Source organism: Saccopteryx bilineata, chromosome 5 (assembly GCF_036850765.1).
Source record: "Saccopteryx bilineata isolate mSacBil1 chromosome 5, mSacBil1_pri_phased_curated, whole genome shotgun sequence".
Lineage (NCBI taxonomy): Eukaryota > Metazoa > Chordata > Mammalia > Chiroptera > Emballonuridae > Saccopteryx > Saccopteryx bilineata.
In genome coordinates, this window is record NC_089494.1 from 25,635,759 (window position 1) to 25,654,797 (window position 19,039).

General features: G+C 41.1%; 1 protein-coding gene across 2 annotated transcripts in view; it reads left to right on the forward strand.

Annotated features, from left to right (window-relative positions):
* Window positions 1-14,555, forward strand: part of LANCL1 (LanC like glutathione S-transferase 1) — a 51,539-nt gene extending 36,984 nt beyond the window's left edge. For both annotated transcript variants that reach the window (XM_066279552.1, XM_066279550.1), the window contains exons 5-10: window positions 4,800-4,935; window positions 5,782-5,928; window positions 8,305-8,487; window positions 10,338-10,514; window positions 10,945-11,017; window positions 11,591-14,555. In XM_066279552.1, the coding sequence (XP_066135649.1) occupies window positions 4,800-4,935; window positions 5,782-5,928; window positions 8,305-8,487; window positions 10,338-10,514; window positions 10,945-11,017; window positions 11,591-11,667 (793 nt within the window). In that variant the 3' untranslated portion in view covers window positions 11,668-14,555. The remainder of the gene's footprint in view (window positions 1-4,799; window positions 4,936-5,781; window positions 5,929-8,304; window positions 8,488-10,337; window positions 10,515-10,944; window positions 11,018-11,590) is intronic.
* Window positions 14,556-19,039: the final 4,484 nt, after the last annotated feature.

Here is a 19,039-nt window from a genome sequence, read left to right on the forward strand (position 1 = left end):
GTATATACATTCATGATGTTTTGCAGCCATCACCACCATCCATCTTCGTAACTCTTTCCATGTGCCCCACCCTTCTGCTTTCTGTCCGTATGACTTTTAACTACTCCAGGTGTCTCATATGAGGGGCTGTTCAATGCCTGTCATCTTGTTACAGGCTTATTTCACTTAGCATAATATCCTCAAGGCTCATTCATGTTACAGAATACACTGTAACTAGATATTTTAAAGTGCGGTTTCTGTTGTATTTAAAGAAGTACTGACTCAACCATACTCTTGCTGTTTGAGCATATATGTGCAAATTCTCCCTCCTCCCTCAGTTTTTCCCCATACAGTGGTATTTTCTTATTGTAACTGAAAAGTTTAACGCAAGAGTCAGTACCGGAGGGTCCAAGGCATCTTGTGCTCCACCGGTAATGATCTCTGAATCATACTACAGCATTCCCTCAATTGACATATACTTCTGAATACCTTTTTAATGCATGCCTATTATACATCTGTCAGAGGTTAGAAATTATCTAGTGCAACTTAAAAAAATGTGGTACTGGTATATTTTAGAGGTAAAAACTTGAACATTCTACCCCAGGGCTGGGAAGTATTCAATATAAAACTTGTCAGTAAGCTTGATCACAGTGGCAAGTGAAACAAAACCGATTTCCCAAAAAGTTTAATTAACACATGTATGCCTTCCATAGTAATTAACTTGCATAAGATCATTTGAAATACAGGAACTACTACCTTTGTGGGGGGTTTTCACGTAGCCAGTTTAAAGCCATTAGACACACATCTGCTTTAGAGGTTCAAAAGAAAGTCTCATTGAGGGAATCACTCTTAGGTAGCATAAAAAATAAATTGTTGTGGGCACAGTATTTTATATATAATGCCAGCCTTTCTCAAATAGGAATAGCGTGCTATGTGACTAATGTTTATAAGTGTTAATGTTTGTTAAATACAAGAGTTGTGTACAGATTGGGGAAATACTGATTGTTAAATATGTAACTTTACTGGCTGCTGTCTTCCAAGAGTCGGAAGAGAAACTGTCCCTGCTCTAGGGAACGGATTTGCCAAACTTATCGTTTAGACAGCCTTTTTCCTCATGACATCTCAGAGTCTGTTCTTATAAGAATACTCTTATGGAGTATTCTTATATGGAGGATGGTATTTTATATTAATATTGGTTTATTATCAAACACTCTTTTTAAGAGTAAGCTAAAAAAAATTTATACCTTGATAAAAGAGATGACTTTATTATTTATGGGGGTTTTTTATGGCATTTTACCTATATTTTTTATAGCCAGCAGACTTATTAAGGTTGAAAACACAATGTGAATTTATGATAGGAAAAACCATTGTTTGTGGCCACAGCTTTGATTTTTTCGTATTTCTGGATTTCATGCAGAAAAAAACAATTGTGAATTAGTTTCACATTTCCTCCCTTTTAAGGAAAAAGATCTTGTCTTTTCAATTTAATTTCAGGAAACCCAAAACTAATTGATGTCATCAATTTTTTAATAAACCTAATTATTAGTTTTACTCTTTATGGAAACTTTTTGCTCCTATCACACAGCCTTGTGAAATATCACAGACACTCAGTTTCTCTCTGTGACACCCGTGCTGTGCTACAATGCCAGCATCCTACTTCAGCTTACCTGTCCATGTTTTCTTAATATAGTGATCTTTCAGACTCATAATTTTCAGTTTTAGAAACCAAAGCATTTTTAGCATCATCAAAAGTCTAAACCTTAGACAAAGAAACTGAAATACAAAGAAATCAGTGTTTTTTTAAGATAAAGGTTTTGACTTTAGGGCCCTGAGAATTCTAGGGCTTCTAGAGGTACAGAAAAACCCCAAATTGTATTCATCATAGAGAGTTGTTTACACTTTTCTTGGAGGGCTGTGTGACTCCACAAAAGGAGAGTGTGTGTGTGTGTGCGTGCGCGCACATGCAGATTGTCCTGCTATTAACCTTGGGAGTAGGTTGGTAAATAGCACTAGTTCTTCCTGGTGCTTGATTTTTTTATAGATGTTTGACCCTTCCTTCTGCATAGAGACAGTTGGTGCCACTACTTCCTATTATAGGAAACACTGCCTATTTAATACCCAGTGCATGTTCACAGTGGCCAAGACATGGAAACAACCAAAAAGCCCTTCAATAGAAGACTGGATAAAGAAGATGTGGCACATATACACTATGGAATACTACTCAGCCATAAGAAATGATGACATCAGATCATTTACAGCAAAATGGTGGGAACTTGATAACATTATAAGGAGTGAAATAAGTAAATCAGAAAAAAACAAGAACTACATGATTCCATACATTGGTGGAACATAAAAATGAGACTAAGAGACATGGACAAGAGTGTGGTGGTTACCAGGGGTGGGGGGAGGGAGGACATGGGAGGGAGGGAGGGAGAGAGTTAGGGGAGGGGGAGGGGCACAGAGAACTAGATAGAGGGTGGCGGAGGACAGTCTGACTTTGGGTGAGGGGTACGCAACATAATTTAATAACAAAATAACCTAGACATGTTTTCTTTGAATATATGTACCCTGATTTATTAATGTCATCCCATTACCATTAATAAAAATTTATTTAAAAAAAAAAAATACCCAGTGCAGTGACTAACCTGGGTATATAGTGCCTTGGGGCCAGTATTTACACTGATGATGAGTTTTGGTTATCTGGTCAGAAAATGTATATAATCTCTTTTTTGCAGCATGATGAGTAAGAAAAGGACCTCTTTTGATGATACAAGACAAAAAACTTCCCAATAACACCCTGGGGAAATATTGCTAAGAGTGGAACAGAACTAGCATGTGTTTATATGTTTTTGTTCTTCCTTCAGATTGGTTGCTATTAATATCAACATATTGAAACAAATAAATGGAGTTGCAATCCTTCTGGAGTTGAGTGTTTCTAAAAACACACAGAACAATCATTATGACTTATAAATGCTGTCATTTCTTCTTTTTATCTTAAGATATTGGCATGTAAAACATGTAATTAAAAGTCCTACCTTTAAGAATCATCAGACCCAACTGAGTTTTAATGACTTAAATTCAAATCCAGGGAAAAAAATGAAATACTTTTTTACACTAAACTGTAAAGTATTGTTTTAAGGAGGTGCTCTGAACAATACTTTATTTTTAGAGATTTGAAAAGTATTTGCTACCCACTTTTAACTTCCCAAATGCAAATAAATTTGGCTGCAAAATAATTGGAATGCTATTTATATACTGCCACCTACTGGTAGGTCATAATGGTGGCAAATAAGAAAAGGTGTTCTCTAATACAGTGGTTCAAACATTTTACTTACATGAGAACATCATTGCAGTCCGTGTAATAATTGTCCTGAATAGCTTCTGTAGAGCAGTATTTGGTTAAAACTCCATGGGTAATTACTCTTTTTGAGTAGTTTGTTTAAATCTTCTTTGCAAAAGTAAAAGTACTTTTTTGTATCTAATCTCTACAATTTGATATACTTAGATTAAAACACAATAAATTGTTATCAAGACTCTTAGACATTCATTCTGTTAACTACATCAGGTAAGTCCATTTTTAGGAAATAGATTTTGTTTTCTTAAGGTCTCAATGTCACTGAACTGCCCGCTGGACATTAGAAAAAGGACTTTTTTAAAAGATTTTTAAGTTCTTTAAAAACATGAGGAGTGTGTGCATGACACTGAAGTAGAAAACAAAATGCTCATATTTCTACCATTCACATGACCCTGTTGACATTGGAGGGGGGAATCAAGGTATCACAAGAATATTAAAAGCACTCTCATATCACCATGACCCTATACCTAAAATAACCACCATCCCACTGTGAGTTTAATGCCTGTATTTGTAGAAGGAAAAAACATGCAGGAGCCATCCATTGCACCTTTAACCGATAGGTTGGCATGCCTCCATTTGTTGAGATAGATATGGAAATTTGACCATTGCTAGTAACTGCAACCAGCCATGCTTTTCCAAGAGCTCTCTTTCCTGTTGGAGTAGTTTTGTTTAAGGATCCATTCACAGCTTTTTCTCAGTCTGGTACATAGCTGCTGCCCCCTTTTAGTCGCTAAATCATCTCATTCTCGTTATTAAAACATGTCTTCTTCATTTTAAATTGCGAGGGTTCCGCTTGTCTCACCACAGGGCGTGCGGAAGTGGTGGGAGCCGCTGGGAGGGGACAGCGGCTTTCTCTTTGACAAGGACCTTCCCTTCGGAGCACAGGCTTTTCACTGTCCCTGCTGGTATGCAGCCTGGTGGTAGCAATTGTCAGGTTTTTGCTGCTCATTTGATTTTGGTTTTTGTAGATCTTGGTAGCTTCAGCGATTAGAGGTAGGGGCTGTACACCCCAGCTCTCAGCTCTCACCTTACCACTGAACATGCTAATGAAAGCCCAGGCTGTTGACCAGGTTCTGCCGGATGTACAAGCATGATTACAAAGGAGATACACATGCGAGTGTATCTGTTTCTGTTGCTCTGAAGAAAGCCACGTTGTAGGTCCTTCCAAGATCCTACCCATCCAACAGTGGCAGAGCCTGTGCCATCTACGAAGTCTCCAGCCCGTCTCCACCACTCATTCCACCCGGGAAGAGCTATTTTCTGACATTCCTGACCATCATTCGTGCTGTGGCCCAGCCCACTCAATACTTAATGTATAATAACATATATGTTAAAGTATTAAAATAATATAATTTAATATATAATGTATATATCTCTGTGTGTGGTTTTAAATGTACCAATTTTTTTGGATATACCACTGCCTAATTCCTTTCAAATTATCTTAAGCATGTATTTTTCTTCCCAGGCTAATTCACCTATGTAAGGTTGAGCCCCATGCTCCAAATGAAATTCTCTATGGACGAATGGGCTACATCTTTGCTCTTCTCTTTGTGAATAAGAACTTTGAAGAAGAAAAGATTCCTCAAAACCATATTAAGCAGGTACCATGTTTTTGTGATTTTTGGAGTCTTTTTAAGCTTCCACTTACCATCTGCCTGAACTGTTGGTTTTATTTCTCCAGTTAACATATCCCAAGTAGCTGGAAGGTGTATCTTGACCTCTAAGGGTCAGGCATGATCAGAAATCAATGGCTTCATGCTGAGCACTGTTGGAAACACTACAGAGAGCGACTTAGTAAGAAGTCCAGCAGTTTGAGAGATTAGAGGCCCTTCCAAGAGGATGAGGGCCAGAGTTCACCTTGCAGGCACAGGTGTCTCCTGTGGCAGTGGTCCCCAACACCCGGGCCACGAACCCGTAACGGTCCGTGGGCCCTTTGGTACCGGTCCACAGAGAAAGAATAAATAACTTACATTACTTCCATTTTATTTATATTTAAGTCTGAACGATGTTTTATTTTTTTAAAATGACCAGATTCCCTCTGTTACATCCATCTGAGACTCACTCTTGACGCTTGTCTCGGTCACGTGATACATTTATCTGTCCCACCCTTAAGGCTGATCGTGAAAATATTTTCTGACATTAAACCGGTCCGTGGCCCAAAAAAGGTTGGGGACCACTGTCCTGTGGTGCCTGAAGGAGTCATGGCTTCCTTTGGCAAGTGGATTCTTGTAAGCTCTTGTGAAAAGAGTGCAAGATCTTTTATACCCTCTTCTTTTCAGAAAGAATCAATCACGCCCACTTCTCTGAGTTCCCGGTGCCCTTCCATGGCCTAAGGTGGTGTCTAAATCATCATGTTCCCCAGTATGGAGGCAAAACATTATTTACCTCTCCCGGGCACGTTTTTACTCTTAATTCTCCCATTATTTTGGTTGGCTTTCTCCCTGTAGATTTGTGAAGCAGTCTTAACATCTGGAGAAAACCTAGCTAGAAAGAGAAACTTCACAGCAAAGACTCCACTGATGTATGAATGGTACCAAGAATATTATGTGGGGGCTGCTCACGGCCTGGCAGGAATTTATTACTTCCTGATGCAGGTAAGAGGTGATGATGGTGACTTCACAGTGTGCTTCCTAATTTTACTGTCTCGGGTCAGAAGACAGGTGCTCCAGCTCCATGTTTTCATTCTGCCGACCACTGTGTCATCCTCCTGTTTTCTAGCCGAGACAGACAAGAGTAGTATTTGCCGGGGTGCATTTCAGATGTGTAAACCTAAAAGGCATTGTGTTTTGAGGTGACATTTGAGTTATGGGTGACCATACTTGCCTACTACTTATGTCCATTTGTTCAGACTAAAATGTTTTGACCTAAACTTCTGTGAAGGCTCTTTTGCTCCACTCTTCTCTTTCAGCAAATGCCTAGAATTAGAGTATTACTTTACGTTGAAACAAATACCAGGAGTAAGAACAAAGTCAATAAAATGCGCGGCCCTGGCAGGATAGCTCAGTTGGTTAGAGTGTCATCCCAGTACACCAGGGTCGTGGGTCTTATCCTCAGTCAGAGCACACATAGGAGTCAACCAATAAATGCATAAATCAGTGGAACAACAAATTGATATTTCTTTCTCCTCTCTCTCTCTTTCTCTTTTTCTCCATTCTCTAAATCAATAAATTTGAAGGGGAAAAAAAGGGAAAACAAATAAGCATATGTTGCCTAAGGCTCACTTAGAGAGCAAAGCCAAGAAGCCTTTCCAGTGGGTTTTGTGTAACCTACCCGAGAAGTAGCTGAATAGGCTGTACTCCACGGCAGCTCTTCAGATCTAATACTATCGGGGACATCCGCCAAAGTCAAGTTGAATGCACTGCGGCCAGCACAGCATAATCTGAGAAGGGCGGTCAGAAGAGGACTTCTCATGGAAGCATCATTTCTGGGGGCTTATTTAGCTCTCTTTAAGGAGAAATTGGCACTTGTGAATAAGAATTTATGGCAAAAGAAAATTGATTTTTAATGGTAGCTACGGTGTCCCCTCACCTTCCCAAAGTGCAGTGTGACATAAAGGAAAGGCCTCCTGAGAGTGATCACCATGGTGGTGCTGAGACAGACACTAGGAGCTGCTTGAGTAGCGGCTGCAATAAGGCACAGTGTCAGACCTGCCCTCTCCCGTAGCTACACAGTGACGGGACACTGGACAGCTCAAGGCTACTGCTTTTAAATGCAAAGCCACACTTCGAGGGATAGTGGCAGTAGGAGAACAACTGCTGTATTTATTCTGCACTTCTCAAGAGTTTGATTAGGGATATCAATAACTTAGAATTAAATTCTGCTATTTTCTGACATATCCTCTCATTGGCTCTCTATTTCCAGAAATAAATATAAATTCTTAAAAGTTGTCAGGAAAGGAGAGTTCATGTCTTCCAAAGTTTCAAGGCGAGTCAGAGTCGCATGTGTCAGTGACTGAACCCCCGCGGTTATTGAAGCAGGTCATCAGGAGCGCCTTAGCCTCTGCCTCCTTTTGTTTTCTGTAGTAAGAAATCTGGAGACCAGCTACTGCGTTTTCCATTGGCAGATTAGTATCTTCAAAGTGATTTCCTTTTTATCCTAATAGTTCATTTCAGGAGGTGTCTATATATCAGCATAAAGCAAATGTTCTTTGGCCATTTGGATAATTCCTGCAAGTTTGAGGAGAATCCACTCATTCTGTGCTGGCATTTTAATGAACTGGAACAGTATTCTTTGGATAAAGTGCAGCCGACGTGTGCACGTTCAGTATCTGCGAGAGCCTTCTCATCAGTGTGGCCTAATCCCCTGCCCCCGTAGCTTCACACTGTGCTTCCCGCCACAGCCCATCACCACGAGTTCACCCCTGCCCGGCAAAGAAAGCACCTCAAATTTGTCATTTAAAGATGTGAGCAGTGCTTAGAATTAAGAACAGGACCGAAAAGAAACTAAAAATGATGTCAAAAATGGAGACTTATGCCCTATGTCATTGTGTGCCATGAATCTGTGCACTGTTGTATCAGAATCATCCTTCTTAAGTGTCAGTTCCAGAAAGGCTTGTTCTAGTCACACAGAGGGTTGGGATCTCCTGACTTGTGAGCATCCTCTCCCATTGGAAACATCTCACTGTAATAATGAAAGGTGTGCTTGGTTTGTTTGTGATTCCTTTGGGGGCTTGAATGTATGCATTAGCTGTTCAAACTTCGATTGCACTTACTTTCTCAAGCATTGACTTAAGAAAATTATTTATATGTATGTAGATAACAATACTGAAAAATAATATGGATATAAGGCCCAAGAGTTAACTGATAACCTAGTTTTAGTTCCAGGAAGTGAAATAATTGGAGGAAATCTAGAACTTCTTAATGACTTTCAATTCTTTTGGTCCTGCTTTTTTTATGGCTTAAACTCATTCCTAGGGCTCAGAAAAATCTGTTTGCTTCAGCAGAACTCATAATTCCCTTTCTCATTTTTAGCCCAGCCTTCAGCTGAGCCATGGAAGGTTACACAGTCTGGTCAAACCTAGTGTCGACTACGTCTGTCAGCTGAAATTCCCTTCCGGAAATTACCCTCCTTGTGTGGGCGACACACGAGACCTGCTGGTCCACTGGTGCCATGGTTCCCCCGGGGTGATCTACATGCTCATCCAGGCCTACAAGGTACTGTGCAGGTTCTCGTTGAGAAATAAATTGGAAAATATAACATAAAATTCTATAATTTAAAATTAGTTTTATGCATAATCCTTAAAGATAGAATGGATAAATCACTTGTTAGACCTCAGATCACTTTTACTAAATGGATTATAATTCATTCTCCCAGTACCATCTGTGCCAGAGCAGACATTATGTCGTAGAATGAGAGACTGCCTCACTGCCAAGTAGATTTTGGGGTATTTACTCAAAAGATTAAAACCAAGGATGCAAACAGACACTTGTACACCAATGTTTTACAGCAGCATTATTCAAGCAACCAAAAGGTGGAAATAATTCTAAGTGTCCATCAACAGATGGATGGATGGACGAAATGTGGACCATTCCTACAATGGAATAGTGTTCAGCCATACAAGAGAATGAACTTCCGATCCATATTATAGCATGCATGTATTGAAATTGAAATTTAAAACAGTGTAAGTGAAATAAGCCAGATTCAAAAGGACACATACTGTATGATTCTACTTAAATGATGTGGTGGTTAATAGGGGGAATCTAGAACAGGCAAATTCACACAGAAAGGAAGTAGAGTAGAAGTTACGGGTGCTGGTGCTGAGGGGTGGGGCACGGATTTACGGTTAACAGGTACAGAGTTTCAGTTCGCCCGGACAGAAAAGTCTCGGAAACTCATAGTGGCGATGGTGATACAACACTGTGAATGTGATTAATGCCACAGAATTATGTACTTTAAGTAATTAAAATGGTAACTTTTATATTACATTTTACCATAATAAAAATATCAGTATCACTTCTAAAAGGCATGCTATAATAAAGCTGTAATGAAAGAAAGTTTTATTTGAGAAAATATTTTAGAAGTTAACCAAGATATCTATGTCTATCAGTGCTAAATCTAATATTATAGATCTGTAGACTGGCATCTCATAGTCTAAATAAGATTTTAGTATATCAAATATAACTTAAAAACTCAGTAAATATTTTTAAACTGCCTTATTCTATTGTTAAGGATACTTAGTTTGCAATGAGATATTTAAATGTCTACTCAGAATGTTCCTCAAGTCTTCGATTAAGATATAGGAGTTCTCAAAAATTGTAAAGGTGTATATCTATTTTTCTGCCAAAATATAGTGTTTTATAACCAAATTAGTTTTTTTAATCCATTTTATAAAGTTTCTCTTTCAGTGTGTAAAGAAACATTTTTATAGTGAAGGGCATCGCTGTTACCAAAGAACACACACACACACACACACACACACACAAAACTTAGAACAGGCAAACAAGGGCATGCCATTACCGTATCTCCCCATGTATAAGACGCACCTTAATTTTGGGCCCCGAAGTTTGAAAGAAGAATGTATTACATAAAGTTCTTGAACTCAAGTTTTATTCATCATAAAATTCATGCAACTCCATCACTGTCAAAACTCCCATCCATTAGCTTGTCCTTACCTTGTCCTCATCTGTGTCTGATGATGATGAATCACTGTCTTCGACAATGAGCACAAAAACAACCATGAAAAAACAGGAAACGCAAGTAAAAAAACCTATAATCACTGTATAAGACACACCCAGTGTTTAGACCCCAGATTTTTCCAAAATGGTGCATCTTATACATGGGGAAATACGGTATTTAAAAATATAAAAATAACTAGCAAAGTTTTGTGATTTGTCCCCACAGATATAACCCATCTCCTGTGGCTCTAAATCCCTTATCCTTTCTTGCCAAACTAATTCCCTCTCTCCTTCCCTCCCTCACCTCTCTCCTTCCCTATCAGGAAGGAGTAGCAATAGAATTGCCTTTCATATCCTTTAAAATGAACCTGTGCCCCTGGACTCCGCAGGTGTTCGGAGAGGAGCAGTACCTCCGCGAAGCCTCCCAGTGTGCTGATGTGATCTGGCAGCACGGCTTGCTGAAGAAGGGCTACGGGCTGTGCCACGGCACTGCGGGCAACGCCTACGCCTTCCTGGCGCTGTACAACCTCACGCAGGACCCCAAGTACCTGTACAGAGCTTGTAAGGTAGGCGGCCCAGCGCGGGGAAGGGTGCCTTCTCCTGGAGGCTGTGGAAGGGTTTCCAGGTCACCTGATTTAACCCCTTCACTTGTTAAACCATATCTGGAAGACAGACGCAGTTCTTTAAGAAAGCCCTTCAAAACCGTTCAATGGACTTAGCTTTCTTTTACAAGGATGTAATTCTGCTTCCCAGCGTTTGCGGGAGAAAAGGAAAGATGCAGGTGGTTGTGTTCCTTTGTTTCTTCTGCGCTGACCCGGAGCTGCGTGGCTCAGACGCTCAGGAAATTCCCACCGTACTTCATACTCTTTCAGGCCATCTGCTTCTCTGTGTAACCCCTTTTCTCTGCCCTGAAGATAGTTTATACTTGTGAGAATACTGACTCTGGGGGTCTTTGGAAGAAATCACAACAGTAATTTCACTTCGTCTCACTTTCAGTTTGCTGAATGGTGCTTAGATTATGGAGAACACGGATGCAGAACACCAGACACGCCCTTCTCCCTCTTTGAAGGTATTTTTCACATGTTACTCATTTGCCTGTATCAGCATCTACTTCTCTGCTTGGTAGTTAATGGATTTAAGTCAGAATTTTATCAACAAATTAATTTTATAATCATTTATTAAACTCCTTCCTTATTTCCTAATTCAACAACTTAAAACTCAGCACATGCACTACCACACCTAATACTGATAGTCACATGGTGCCTCCCTCACGGGGCCAGGCCCAGGCGAGGCCTTCCGCGGCGCCCCACAGACTGTCTCCGTGAACCGCTTGGACACGAGCGCCACGTCACAAACGGGAAGTCTGAGGCTCGGGCGGGCAGGCGGCCGTGGTGTCACACACGGAGAGGGCGGGCTGTGCTCTGGTCCCGGGTGCCTGCACTCCCTCCGGTCTTCCCCTGGGATGATGCGGCTGAGCTCCTCACCGGTCATCTCCTCCCATGTCGACCTGCCAGGACTGTACAGACAGCCTGCTTCCTTAACCATTGCCAGTGACACCGCAGTGTGGCGGATGCTGCAAAATGAAGCCCCTCTAAACTGGAGTCGTGTGGTGTATGAACTTCTGCCTCTTCTCTTCCTTCAGGAATGGCTGGAACAGTCTATTTCCTGGCTGACCTCCTCGTGCCCTCAAAAGCCAGGTTCCCCGCCTTCGAGCTGTGAAGGGACAGCCTGCCCTGCGACTCGCCGCAGGCCCTTCGTGTCTCGGACCCGCCGATGCCGATGCCCGTTGCTGTCCAAGGAAACGGAGTCAAACCCTGCGCTTTGATTTGATGTTTTGCAGAGTTTGTCTTTAGTTCACTTTTTGTTTTTTTATCATTTACTTTTATTTTAAAATACCCAAGGAAACATTTTAACTTTAACTTCACTTTCTTCCAAAAAGGATGTTGGGTGATAGAGACTATTTTGAGGGCATATATGTGTATGTACTTTATGATGTGGAGGAAATCTTTCAGGCTTATGAATATAACCATCTGCTACTGTTCTAAAACTGTTTGAAAGAAACTAGATGTAGGCAAAGAAAGACAAATACAGCTTGTTGTCAGACAGTGCCCGCTACCTCTGCTCTGTGTTAGCGGATCAGTTTGACGGATCTGCTTTTCTCCGTGTGGTCATGAGGAGAGGGGACGAAAATATAGCTGCTGCCAGGGCAGAAACTGCAGGAGTGCAAGCTGGTCTAGGGGCCCAGACACTGTATTTTAAATTCATAACACTTATTTAACTAGACATGAACATACTTGGAAATTTGCTTCTTTTTGTTAGTAAAGCATCCAGGCTCCAGCCAACATTTTTTAACAAATATTTCCAAAATGCAATGGTTGTGAAAAATTCTGATTTGAAGGTTAGTTCTACATAAGCTAATAATAAGAGTTTACTGTTTTTTTCTAAAATAAGCTAATGCATTTTGTAACTATTTATTTACATTTGTTTGTTCTCTGGAGTTAGTGTAAGATCAGGACGCCAGTGTCCTGCATGTGAATATGTTGTAATGGAAAATTTGAGTCCCCCTGTCCGACTGACCTTCTAAACTCGGACTTGTATTTTCCTTGCTTGGCCATGACTGTGCTTTAGTGCTGGCCGTTTGATGCGAGCCATGTTTCCCTTCCTAGCAGTCTGTCTGGATGTGGGGCTTTTCACTAAGTAGTACAGCATTCCACTTATGCTTAGAAGGGGGGAGGGGTACAGTGTGTGTGTGTATATATATATATATATATATTTATCCATTAATGTGGAAAAAAACAAAACACTAAGCTTTTGCTTGAAATCAGTGATCGTGCTTAGAGTAAATGGACCCTCCTTTTTCATAGGTTTAGGCTTAACATTTATCGATTTCTGCGCCCTCAGAGTGAGGTATTTATGTAGTATATGTAGCATCATCGCTGGGGCTTCGAACCTGTACAGATGTTCTGACTCATCAGCTTCTAGTCCTTCCATCGCTGCCTTTTCCAGGCTTGTTTTATTTGTTCTGTTTTGACCCATTTTAGAACATTTTGCAGCTTTAAAAATGAATAAATAACAGTGTCTAAGAATTTAAAACGTGCCTGTCTCATGGCTCTCTCGTCGTAAAAATGGCATTTTTTTTTTATTGGAACTTTGAACCAAATTCCCTCTGAGTGTGTTGGTTCCTGCAGGTAGCAGTCCCCTATTATTTTCAGTTTAGCACCAAAATAGCTAATATTATTGGAAATTGACTGACCCTTTAAAGGTTACGAACAATAGGATCTGAAAAAACAGCCAGTGCTCAAATCCTAGGATTAGCTTGTTCCTCTGTGACTGGCGCTGGTCGGGACAGCCTCGTGCCTCTCAGGTTTCTGAGAGCTGCTGATAGCTGTGTGCGAGCCTGCCCTTCTCACGGGCGTTTCAGATCACTGGTGTCAGTGTTCGCAGGAAAGCTCCTTTGACTTTGGCCGGGTGTCCAACCTGAAAATATAAAACCCATTCAGTTTAGTGAAATGTCTTATTATACTGAGCCTGTACTTTTGGCAATTCTAGTAACTAAGGGAGAAAGAACAAAACACATTTCCTCTTAGCTGGAGACTTGATCACACTGTTTCCCCAAACGTCTTCATTAATTTGACCCCAGGAAGACTTCAAGGCAGAGAGAAGAACAATTGGAATAAGATTCTTGTTAATATTTGAATTACAATTTGGCTACTGTCATCAATTATGAAATTCATCAATACAAATACAATTAAGGTACTTTATTTTTTTGTTTTTTAAGGACTTATAAAACTGGTAGAATTTCATATTTGTGCCATTAGGGGTTTTTTGTTTGTTTGTTTGGATGGGTTTTTTTATACTTAAGAGCTAAGAAAGTTTGATAGGATTTTAAACTTCAGCAAAGGCTACTAAGACCAGTACCTTTACATCATGGTAGAAACTGAAAAAAACATTTACGCTAGTTTTCTTAGTTTTAAAAGGAAGAGGTATCATTTCAGTTGTATTTCTGTTATAGCATTTTTAATCACATAATTTTTCTTTCGGGAAGGTTAAAAAAAACCTTCCAAAAAGTTGCCTCCTGAAAACTCAGTAGTATCTCTTATCTCCTTGAAGACTCGGTTGTAAAACCTTAAGAGCTTGTCGCAGTGTTCATTTAGCGTGTCCTATGTTCCTGCTCCTGCAGTAATGAAAAAACTGCAGTAGTTAACTTCTCATCACGGAGAAAAAGTTAACATTATCATAACTATTTTCATCAATCCCTTTGGGCTCTGTCTCATCCAAGTTGTCAGTCTTTAATCCTGAGAGTCATTTGGCTCCCTTTTGATCTTTGATGTCAATACCAGTTGTTTGGCATCAAAAGCCTTCGTGGTAGATAAGAGTGTTAGGTAAAAGTGGATCCAAGGACATTTTCTCTCCTCATTACCGCTTCCCCATGTAACTAAATGGCCAGAGATTCTATGTGCTCAGGTTAATTTGCGTCTGCTCTTATGATGCCCTGCCTTCGACTAGCTGATTTTGAATACAAGATGTGAAAAGTGGGCATTTATCATCTCCTTTGGCTACTAGAACTCATCTGTGGTCCTTTGTTACTCATACTGCATTGATGGTAATTCTGCTTCCCCTAAATAGGTCCAAGCACCCCGTTTCTGCGTTGCTAAGCTGCAGAACTGTTTCTCCCCTCTAGGTATAAAACAAAGTGTTCGGGACATTCAGGGAACCCACGCCAATGTTATATTGCCATTTATAGGGAAGGGCTTGGGGCATATGTATTTCTGTGTTCTATAAAGGATTTGACTTACAGGTTTTCAATAAAATATTATTAGGGCTATCTATTGTCATACACTTTTTGTTTGCTTTGGTTTAAACTTAACAATATTATCCTTCAGTGGTAACTGATGGCTTTTTCTCTGTACACTTATTCCCTAGCGTTTTTCCTTGACTTTTTCTTTATTGTTGGGTCAGACAAGATTTACAGTACTCTCTGAAAATAGAGCTGTAAAAGAGAAAAATGTTTTAAATCTGATCATTATAGAATTAGGAGGAGCCTCCTAAACTTCAAGCAGAGCAGTGTGTTATACATACGAGAATCCACCCTGTGGTTAATAACTAAAGGCCTAATTCTAGAAATTGATTTCCCTGCTGACCAGTTCTGAAAGGCACTTGGAATAGAGGAGGAGATTAAATGAGGCATAATTATGAAATGTATATGCAGAGGTTGGAAGGGAATTTTGCTGAATCACCTGGCATGACTTTGTACCACTTATTTTCATGGCCCAGCTATGTAGTGTCACTTAGCACAGCAGAGACCTGCCAAACTATAAAACACTGTTTTCACCCCTGAATTAGACTTTTGTCATCAGCTGGATATGATTAAAATGCCCTTCATATCCCTACTCTATTGTCTGAATGACTCATAAGACCTAAGGATAAATACACAGTTTCACTTCACTTGAGATGGCGGTGTGGCGTGTGGGGAGGTGGGCAGCCAGGCCCGCAGAGGACAGGCTTGCGGGAGTCGACTGGAGACCACGGTGACTCCTGGAGCACCCCGCTGTCTCCACGGGATTGCGTTTCTGTTGGCAGGCCACCTAGCGCTGCTCTCTGGTTTACCTCTCCCTGGCTCACCTTCCTGCCAGAGGAAAAACAATGACAGGCACGTGAAGTTCACCACAGTTGTCATTTCATAAACAAACAAAACTTAAAGAAGTAATTCATCTCCTGCAACTTACCAATGGTAGTTTGATTTATTTTTTTTCTAACTTTGTATTAGAAAAGACCTTTGCCTCCTCATACTCTCTGAATAGAATAATAATATTTGTGTCATTTCTTTTTCCCTAGATAGTTCCCACTGTAGAATCAATGTTATTAAAAGTCTCATGAACACTCGACTCTCCTAAGCATCATTTAACTGAAAAAAGCCAAACAGTCAGTCCCTTGATAATGTGCTTCCTCATTCTGTTTCTCATGAAAACCCGCCTGCTTCTTTCTAAAGCTGAGGGTCAGTTAACACAGTGAGAGGACCTTGGCTTTTTTACCATGGAGAACACGTTGGCTTCATTGGTCCCATTATGTAAGCCGCTGAAACACTTTTCCAGAAGCCTCGTGCTCATGCATCCTCCGGGACTCATTTGACAGTTTTGTGAGTAATGGGAGAAAGCAGGAAATACAATAAACCATGAGGGGAAATAATGAGAACAGAGAAATGGATCTTAGCAGGACCTCTGCTCGTAGTCAACTGGTTTAATTTCCCATTTCTGCATTGTGTTAACTTTTCATCCACATGCAAATCACAACCATGGTGACATTCAATCCGCAGCCTGTGCTGTATCGCTCTACAAACAGCATTAGAGAAAGCATTTGTGAGGTACATAGTCATTATGCAGGGAAAGGCAAGGTTCTTGATAAATCCATTTATAAAGTAGTGTCACAGTTGCCTAATTTCTCTGATGGAGCTGGGATATTAAGAAAGGCATTTGTCACTCAAAAAAAAAATACTAATGTGGCTCATTGTGAAAGTTGTGCTCTCAGAACTAACACGCTCCCCCTTGCTGGTATACTATAGTCTGAGCAGCTGGGATGTCTGTTTATATGGATACAGACATGCCATTTTATTTAATCATGCCGTAAGCCATGCTTGAAAACCATCGTATCACCTAAAGTCATTGGACACAGGTGTGTTTGTATGCAAGGTGCCTGGTGGCTTTGGGGCCGCGGTGTGTGTGAGATAGACACCCCTACTCTGACAACGCAGTCTGGTGACAAGTGAGACAAGGAGTGGCAATGCAGTGTACCCTAACATCCCTGTTACCCTCCAGATCCCACCCCCCCACACTCACACCTGCTCTTTCTTTGCTCCACCAATTTCAAGAATGCCCAGGTCTCTCAGGTGACCTGTGGTTTCAGGCTATATTTTGAGATAATGGAGTTTATAATCCTGCAGGGAGAAGGCACTTTAAAAGCCACTCAGCCAGCCCAGAAACACTTGGGGTTCTGTCATTTGGATCACCTTAAAGATAGGTGATATGGAGGGAAATTTGAGGACAAAAAATCACTTGCTTCCCAAATTATTTCCACTTAGTTGGTTGACTTCTCAGAAACTCCCAGTATTAGCATTATTAATGATTTAGGTTAAATTCATTTCTTTCAGGAATCCTGTTTAAAATGCAAATATATTCAAAGTGATAGTTCGTCAAACCTGCTGTTAGTCATTAGCACCTTAAAACTGGTTGATGACCAACACAGCAATTTATTTGAAGAACTTCAACCCAAATAATACTCACTGTGCTGTTAGAATATGCTCAATACAGCATCTTGCTAGGATCAGGAAGATATAACACCTGCTCACAAAAGACTTTAAATCTGGAGATAAAAATAAACACATATTTTTGATGTGACATGGAACCTCACCAGGACTGGCTTTGGGTGAGTAATGGAAGAACAAAGATAAAAGTTTATGAGATTCAAGGAAACTAGTTAAAAAAAAAAATGAGGTCGGGGCTTCTCAGTCACGTGTGCACACAAATCACCTGGGCATCTTGTTAGTATGATTCCACAATGCCAGCCCAGTGGGGCCTGACAGTCTGCATTTCTAACAAGCTCACAGGCCCTGCCACGCTGCACGCTGCTGTCCACAGAGCGTACTTTGAGTGTGGTGGGACTAGATAAGGAAGGAAGGAAGGAAGGAAGGAGGGAGGGAGGGAGGGAGGGAGGGAGGGAGGGAGGGAGGGAGGGAGGGAGGGAGAAGGGAGGGAGGGAGGAAAACAGTTGACCGATAGCGCTGAAGGAACTGACTGATGTGAATCAGAAGAGCACAGCCCTAGGAGCCAGAGCACGACAGCTGGAGGGGCTGCTGTCTGCTTTCTGATGAGACTCAATTCCAGTGTCACGGCAGTACAGTTCTCTGGGGTGGTGATTGTAGCGAGTGAAAGTAATGGACGTGGAGTAAATGTATATTAATAATTTTAATGAGAAACTGCCAAGGATTTAGAAACTTTTAAATCCAAAGAGTCATAAGCTTCTGATTTTATGAGAATCACATGGAAGATAACTATACTAAAAAATGAATTTGAGTCATCTGGAATCGTCAAGGCTTGTATGAGAAAAATTAGACTCCTCTGCCTCTTGTTTAGAATTTATAAGGAGTCCCTGGCTGGTTGGCTCAGCGGTGCAGTGTCAGCCTGGGGTATGGAGGTCCTGGGTTCAATTCTCAGTCAGGGGACACAGGAGAGGTGCTTATCTGCTTCTCCACCCCACCCTCTTCTCTCTCTCTCTCTCTGGCTTTCTCTCTTCCTCTTCCTCTTCTTCTTCCCTCCTATAGCCATGGCTCAAATGGTTTGAGCATGTTGGCCCAGGCGCTGAGGATGGCTTCGTGGCCTCACCTCAGGCACTGAAATAGCTCGGTTGCTGAGCAATGGACGGTGGCCCCAGATAAGCAGTGCATTGCCGGGTGGATCCTCGTTAGGGCACATGCGGGAGTCTGTCTCTCTGCCTCCCTGCCTCCCCATCTCTCAGTGGGGGGGGGGGAGAAAGAATTTATTAAGAGACATTATTAGCCAACCAACTTTTTTTTTATACAGAGATAGAAAGTCAGAGAGAGGGATAGACAGGGACAGACAGACAGGAATGGAGAGATGAGAGCATCAGTCATTAGTTTTTTGTTGCAGCACCTTAGTTATTCATTGATTGCTTTCTCATATGTGCCTTGACCGCAGGCCTTCAGCAGACCGAGTAACCCCTTGCTCGAGCCAGCGACCTTGGGTCCAAGCTGGTGAGCTTTTGCTCAAACCAGATGAGCCCATGCTCAAGCTGGCGACCTCGAGGTCTTGAACCTGGGTCCTCCACATCCCAGTCCAATGTTCTATCCACTGCGCCACCACCTGGTCAGGCCCAACCAACTTTTAAAGGTTTTTTTTTTAACCCAAAAGCAGATCAATCTCATTCCGTTTTTCAACATTTTTCTTAGTGTTTTCCCAGTAGTAAAAGTACATTAGTGGTGTCCTTTTTTTTCCTAATTGCCATCATCTATTTGCCATGTTTCTTAAATGAGAATTTCATAAAGTGATATGGGTCTAGGCTAGTTCAGAGATCATTTATC